At 39.5% G+C, this 8,047-nt stretch overlaps 1 protein-coding gene across 1 annotated transcript in view; it reads right to left on the bottom strand.

Annotated features, from left to right (window-relative positions):
• Positions 1-910: 910 nt before the first annotated feature.
• KCNQ3 (potassium voltage-gated channel subfamily Q member 3) overlaps positions 911-8,047 on the bottom strand; it is a 279,980-nt gene continuing 272,843 nt past the window's right edge. Inside the window, exons 12-15 of the mRNA XM_073330106.1 lie at positions 5,979-6,110; positions 3,940-4,038; positions 3,212-3,296; positions 911-2,269 (exon numbers count right to left, since the gene is read on the bottom strand). Of these exons, the coding sequence (XP_073186207.1) occupies positions 1,532-2,269; positions 3,212-3,296; positions 3,940-4,038; positions 5,979-6,110 (1,054 nt within the window). The 3' untranslated portion in view covers positions 911-1,531. The remainder of the gene's footprint in view (positions 2,270-3,211; positions 3,297-3,939; positions 4,039-5,978; positions 6,111-8,047) is intronic.

Raw genomic sequence — 8,047 nt, 5'->3', positions numbered from 1 at the left:
GATTGATTGTAATCACACTGGTGGTGGTTTTATAACCTCCGATGGAGATTTTCAAAGCATGATTTGCATTAATGGAATACACGTTTCTAATTCCCTCAAGTGGCTTTGCAAATCTCAAACTGTCCCTAATTTCTGTTTTACACTGCATTTGATACACTGATACTTGTATGATAGGGGACATGAGAACTCTTTCAGCTACAAAAAGAACAAGAGTACTTGTGGCACCTTAGAGACTAAAAATTTTATTAGAGCATAAGCTTTCGTGAGCTACAGCTCACTTCATTGGATGCACAGAATGGAACATATTGGAAGAAGATATATATATTAACAGCAGGAGAAAAAAACTTTTGTAGTGATAATCAAGATGGCCCATTTAGACAGTTGACAAGAAAGCGTGAGGATACTTAACATGGGGAAATAGATTCAATATGTGTAATGACCCAGCCACTCCCAGTCTCTATTCAAACCCAAGTTAATGGTATCTAGTTTGCATATGAATTCAAGCTCAGCAGTTTCTGGTTGAAGTCTGTTTTTGAAGCTTTTCTGTTGCAAAATTGCCACCCTTTGATCTTTTACTGAGTGGCCACAGAGGTTGAAGTGTTCTCCTACTGGTTTTTGCATGTTATGATTCCTGATGTCAGAATTGTGTCCATTTATTGAATCTATTTCCTTAAGTTAAGTATCCTCACATTGTCTAAATGGACCATCTTGATTATCACTACAAAAGTTTTTTTCTCCTGCTGATAATAGCTCATCTTAACTAATTAGCCTCTCACAGTTTGTATGTTAACTTCTAACTTATCTGTATGTATAGATATCTATATATCTTACTATATGTTCCATTCTATGCATCCGATGAAGTTGGCTGTAGCTCACGAACGCTTATGCTCAGATAAATTTGTTAGTCTCTAAGGTGCCACAAGTCTTCCTGTTCTCTTTGTGGATACAGATTAACATGGCTACTACTCTGAAACCTTTCAGCTACAGAAATTATGTTTAATCAGCAACACACTTCGATCTGACCTTTTCCCTGTTGAAATTTTTGGAAGATTCTGGCTAGTCTGGAGAGAGAATTATTCACTTGCATTGGAAAACGGGCATTGATATGGAACAAATAATTTATATATGTTTCCACATCAGAACATTGCTCCTGAAACGATCCTTACTTTGTTGCTCTGTTTAAAAAATGTAGCATGAACTGTCACATCTCACCTGGCATTGCTCTAACCCTCATTATATTGACGAACATCAGCGAGATATGTGTCACAGAAGAAATTAGCTGTACCATTTATATAGTGTAAAGTCATGCAAACCATGCTCAAAACTCTGCTGCTTAGTTTTGGTGGCATGAAAAAAACTGCATTAGTAAATTGTATGAAATGGTGCAGAATGACTATCACTAGTATCACATGCATCTTATGCAGCCATCGGTGTTTTGAACTAGTAAGCATTGGGTGTGCAGTAAGTGAGCTATACAAAGTATGTTTACATTACACGGAGAAGTCAACCAGTGGAGCCCCCACAACCATTTTTAAACTGGCTTGTTTGAAGGGGTCCATACTGAATCCGAAATCCCATCCCCTGTTGAAGACAGAGGCATGGAGCCACTTGGTGTAAAAGGGTCAGTATCTGTGTCTGTTTCGCCCTCTGCTAGGTAGCGTTTCTCTCTCATCCAGGTTGATCCCCCATTTGGGCCAAAAGGGAAGTCTTCTTTGTCTTGGGAGATACTGAATCCACTCGGGGAGCGTTCAAGCTCCTCATGGTTGACGGAAAGAAGGGATAATGGGGTGTCGCTGTCTCTTGTCAAGCTCCTTTTCTGCCTTGGAGATATCCTGTCGGAATTGGGGCTCTGCAAGTCCCCTGGGGACTGGTACCTAACTCGGGAGTCTATGAATGTGAGTATAGGCAAAACTGTCGGCCTTTCTGCATATGAAGTCGAAGAAGGCATGGCCTGCAACTTGCCAGAGTTTTGCCCACCTAATGAAAAAGGGCGTGAATAATTCATTGGATCCTGTGCTAAGAAACCATATGGACCGACTTTGTGTACTGGAACCTGGTGGAAGTTATAAGGAGTTTCATGAGTGCAAGGCTCTGAGTATTTGTAGATTATGCTTTTCAATTCGGAGTATCTGTTTTCCTCTCTTTTTTCTTCTGCTGGAGAGGCAGCTTCTTTCAAAGGACACAACTCAGTGACTTGTACTTGCAGCTGCTCCATATGTTGCAAGTGCATATCGACTAGAAAATCCAGTTTCTTCCCCATGTCGTGAACCTGAAAAATAGCAGTTGTGAGATTTCAAATGGTTCATGGCTGGTCATTCAATGCAACAAACACCAGTTGTTTCCACTGGCACACTTTCCTCAGCAATGATATGTTACCACTGTCACCAAGGCAGCTACAGGAGAATGCTGTACTTTTCTCATTGGAGCCTGTGAGTGCCAAGTGTGTTTTAGCTGCCTGATCCATTGACCTGAACTTTTATATCCGACTCTATGAATTCTGAGAAAACAAACTTCTTTCTTTTTTTCAGGGCTCAGTCCGTAGTTTAAGCCCAGAAGATATAAATAGTGATCAAAAGTTGTTGCCATGGTCTGAGTTCTGTTCCCAATGGGCAAGTGTCCATATCACTAAGACCCACATCATGATCAGTAGCTTTTATTGTCAACCACAATAGAAAGGCCAAGGACTGAACTGCCCTGGATACTGAACTCCTAGTTGTTGCTTCTGAGCAAGGGTTAAAGCTCAGCTTGACTTCCTTTTCCTGTGGGAACAATTTGTGCCTGCATTTTTACATCCACAAAATAAACCGCTGATGAAAATCCAAGCCACTGCACGTCCACATTTTTTGCACACACAGTCATATATTTAGAAGTACAAGTGCCTTGACCTGCCTGGACAATTCAACTGCAGGCACAAAAAGGCACCTCTCAAGTAGAGGCCATCCTTCTGAATACCCTATCGGCATCAGCAAAAGGAGTATGAAGTACAGACAAATATTCAGGGATAGCCCCAAAATCTAAGCACCAGATCTGAACAATGATGAATTTTGAGGAGGTAGGAAATCTGGATTGAAACTTCATGGCATGGGGCCATCCCACCAACCAAAATGAAGATGCACCAACTGCTTTGTAAAAACATGCACTATTCAGTTAACTAGCAGCTCATGGAAAACTAACATAAACGTCTCTTTCTTTTAGTCCGGAAACTACATACCTGTCTTTCAACTTTAACAAATTTGCCCATCATACTTTGGTCTTCAGTATCTGCTGTGGATGCTTTGGCTACATATTGTTCATTTCTAAAAGGAACCAACAGTCTTGTTAGCACTTCATGTTCCATTTTGTTACAGTAAGTTATTTGTGTAAGATAACAGAAGTAAAGGCTTATTCATTATTATTATTATTTTAGCACCTAGGAACCCGAGTCATAGACCAGAACCCCATTATGCCAGGCGCTATACGAACACAGAACAAAAAGATGGCCCCTTCCCCAAAAAGCTTACAAGCCAAGTATATATAAAAACCCAGATCTGACTAGTTCCCACGTCACTACAGTTGTACATTGGTTTAGTGGGAATCAAAATCAACAGAGCTACACTGGAGTAAAACTGGATTAGCCTAGTAGTGAATCAGGTTCACCATCCAATGTTCTTATACAACACCTTCAACCCATTACAGAACATCACGTCTTTTTTCTGCCATCCCTATTTCTGAGCAGTTAAATTAAGAGAAGGATGTTTGTCCAGCATGTAATTTGTCAACCAAAAATCCACTATCTTATGATAATGTGCTCATTCCAACTGAGAGCATTTCACATTCAACATCTGTTAACATGGTAGCATGTTGGTTAGGTGACTGAAGTAACTGCAAAAATTTTAGGACATGAATGGCCACTTTATTTCTATTATAGCCTGCACAAAATGTTAAGCAGAATAACTTCACCTGGGAGATTGTTGTGAAGGGTAAGAAAAAGCTCCTCCCTTCTGGGATTTCTTATGCTTGGGAGTAGATGGAGGTCCAGGGGTAAAAATCATATCTACTCTGAAAGAAGAAAAGAGCAAGATATGATAAACGTGCACAAGGTCTTCTTTAAATACCTGCAGGAAATGAAAACTGCTCAGTATCCCTCCAGCAATCTATATCTCAACAGTACAATGAGGGAGTGAGTTTAGTGTTAGGGCAATAGACTGGGATTCCCAGCTCAGCCACCGACTCATTGTGTGGCCACAGGTAAGTCACTTAGGCCACAATTTTCAATCTTAGGCATTTAAAAATAGCACCAAAATCCATATTTATGTACCTAAATTAGTGGCTTGATTTACAGAAATACTCAAAAACAGCTGCTGATCCCAGTGATTTCAGTGGAGACACTCTAGATTTAATCCAACAGAATTTGGCTCAATATTTGCAATCCTCTACAACCATTTCAATAATCTAATAAATTTCTGGCAGTTTTCATATTTAGTTATCATCATAGTTTTCATTATGATGAATTATTTTAGTGGTTTGAAACAAAAAAATAGACACTTCAGGCTGCACAAAGAATCCCACCTGCAAAACATTCGCTTGAATTTGGAACCAAACTGGATGGAACATTTTGGAGCCTCTCACATGTTCCACTAACTTCTTTTAAAATTATTTCCCCATGTTTAAGCACTTCTAATCTAGAAGTGTTAAAACATAGCATGAAAAGCCATCTTGGTACTTCCAACATGACCAGAAGTGAAAGACCTGGAAAGCTAAGAAAACCACTTGCTTTTCTGAAATTTCCATTCAAATTATGCAGAATCCAAAGGTTCAGGTAAGTATGGGTAAGAATCTAGGCTGAGATTTACAAAGGAGCAGAAAGGAGCTAGCTACCCAATTTCCATATTGACATCTAATGAGATTTAGGCTCCTAAATGACTAAGTTACCTTTGAAAATGGGATTTAGGCAACTAAGTCCCTTGCTCTAATTCAATCACAAGCTACAGGCTAGATGCAAGAATTACTTGGTGAAAGTCCATGCCCTGTGTTATGTAGGAGGTCAGACTACATGATCACAGTGGTTTCTTCTGGCCTTAAAATCTATGTATTAGAAGTTACTTTAATTAAGGAGAATAGCCACTGTCATATAACGTTAATAAAAGTGAAGTGGAACAGAAGACACTAAATATGCAGAACACATAGAACAAACTATATTGAAAAATAAATTAATACAAACTACGAAGTAGAAAGAAAAAGAACAGTGTAGCTTGTTTTTAAAAGGTGAAAGATAAGTTCCCCCAGGTCCAACCAAACAACAGAGTTGAACTGAATTTGCTTAACTCAAGAGAAATCAAACAACACTACAATAAACCTTCTTGGATGGCTCAACTGTTTGTTTCTACCTGACGATCTGTAACAGCTCCAGGCCTGATTCTTCATTACCTTGCACCTTTTGTGGTCTTTTATTTTACACCCGTGCAAAGTGAATCTAAATCGCTACGTTCTCATTTGGCAGCAATCACTTTTGTCTAAATGATCACACAAGGTGCAGGTCAATAGTGAATCAGGCCCAGGAATGATTGCCATATAATACAACTACTACTTTACTTTTATATGTTGTCTGTACAGATGAGATAGGTGACTTGCCCAGGGTCACACAGAGAATCAGTTGCAAAGCTGAGAGTCATTTCCAGGGCTTATGACTCCCAGGTGCTTGCTTTAACTACTAAACAATGTTCCTTTCATATGTGGTTATCATAACTACTTGTTTATCTTTCCCTCTTAGAGGAGACACTCCCAAACTATTTTCAAGGGGTGAGTTGATAAACTGGCTATTGTTGTGTGCTGGATAGTTTAAAGCTTCTCTGACTGATGCTGGAAGGAACCACCTTTGTTCCTGTGTCATTAGCAGCATGTCGAGTTAGGGTGAGCTGCCTAGCACATACACAGAACAACTGCACTTCCCCATCACACACACACGCTCTACATTTATCACATTCTTGCAGCGATCTTACCTTGCCTGAAGGTATTTTATTCTGGAAAGCATATCAAGGTGCCCTGCTGAATATTGCTCTATCACATCCTTTACATCATAAGGCCTCAAAGTCTCCTTGAATTTTTTTTTATAGAGACGAAACTGTAGAATTCTGCATAGTAAATCGAACAATTATTAGCCCCCTACATAAACAGAACAATGGTCAATTATAGGTGAAGCTCTAGTCAGGCAACATTCTTTGCATGATAAAGAATTGAACATGTGATATTACGTCAACCCGAGACAATAAGTCACATGCAGGGAATATCTAATAATAAATCATTGTTAAGAACAGATTTCATATTTTGCTATTCATCATTAGCAGGCTAGACTTTCCTAGAAATACATATGGGCACAGTAGATCTTCCCAATATCATTCTAATTAGGCAAGGCCCCAGGCCATAAAAGTCAGAGCTGGATCTGGATTTTGTACAACAAAGTATAGGAGTGTTAGTTTCGGGAGTTTTGGTTCAACTTACTATACAGGAGGAGAGATTAAAAAGACTGGAACTTTACAGCTTGGAAAAGAGACGATCAAGAAGATATATGATAAAGGGTCTATAAAACTGTGATTGGTGTAGAGAAAGGAAATAAGGAAGTTGTATTTACTCCTTCACATAACACAAGAACTAGGGGTCACCCAATAAAATTAATAGGCAGCAGGTTTAAAACAAACAAAAGGAAATACTTCTTCACACAACATACAGTCAATCTGTGGAACTCATTGCCAGGGAATGTTGTGAAAGCCAAAACTGTAATGGGGTTCAAAAAAGAATTAGATAAGTTCCTGGAGGATAGGTCCATCAATGACTATTAGCCCAGATGAACAGGGATGCAACTCCAAGCTCTGATCGCCAAAAGCTGGGAGTGGTTGACAGAGGATGGATCACTCAATGATTGTTCTGTTCATTCCCTCTGAAGCACCTGGCATTGGCCACTGTCGGAAGACCGGATACTGGGCTAGATGAACCATTGGTCTGATTCAGTATGACCATTCTTATGCTCTTAAAGATAATTTGTAAAATGTATAGCAGGCTGAACCATTTTGAACCTAATCTGCGTTTCAATTTCAAATATTAACTGATCATAAGCCAAAGCATCCTTTAAGAGCTAACCTTCCAGTTAGCATTCCATGTCTGTGTAAACTAATATATATATTAGGTTCATATCCCATTGAGCTTACATAGAAAGTGAATTAATCAACTGGGGTTGCACAGAGCTGGAGAGAGATGCTAATTTATTCCTGTGTGTAAATATCATGCAGACAACTCAGTCTTAAGGTTACTGGTCTAATGTGGTAAAATGAAAAAAATCCATGTAAAATAAATGAATAAACATATCTTTCAAATGATGCTGCAGTAACATATATTAGCTAGCTTTAAACCAGTCCTTGATCTTGTGTCCATAAATTTAAAGTGTATATAAGGGCAAAATACATTAATATTCTGAGAGGTACAATATTGGAGTTTGTGAAAGAAAGATCATCTATATGGCATTTTCCCTTCTTATTTGTTGCTTCCATTACTTTATATGAGCTTTACTTTAGAGGAGAAAAATAATGAACCACCCAGTCTCTAAACTATAAACCAGCGTGGGTTAATTTAGAGGTGTTAGAGACCATATATTAGCAGGCAAGCCTCCAGTAGGGCAGTAGTAGAACTTGATCCCTGAAGTGCCATTTCCTATTGTAATTCAGAGATACGTCTGCATTGTCTCTAAGGGTATGTCTACACTGCAGCTGGAGCAAGCCTCCCCGCCTAGGTGGACAGACATGAACCAGCTGGGCTCATGCTGGTATGTGAAAAACAGCGGTGTGGATGTTGCAGCATCAGTTCAGTCTTAGGCTTGCCACCCAAACTCGGACCCAGGGAGTACAATGCTCTGAGGTTGGGTGGCTAGCCTGAGCCTCTGCCAGAGTGGCAATGTCCACACTACTATTGTTAACACGCTAGCGCGGGCCCCCAAAACAAGTCTCTGGGACGGACTATCAATTATTCTGCTTACTGCAGTTAGCCATTTAGTAGGCCTTTGCAGGAACTTAGCATAACT

The sequence above is a fragment of the Lepidochelys kempii genome, chromosome 2 (genome assembly GCF_965140285.1).
Source record: "Lepidochelys kempii isolate rLepKem1 chromosome 2, rLepKem1.hap1, whole genome shotgun sequence".
In the NCBI taxonomy this organism is placed as follows: Eukaryota; Metazoa; Chordata; order Testudines; family Cheloniidae; genus Lepidochelys; species Lepidochelys kempii.
This window is presented reverse-complemented; position numbering and strand designations above follow the sequence as displayed.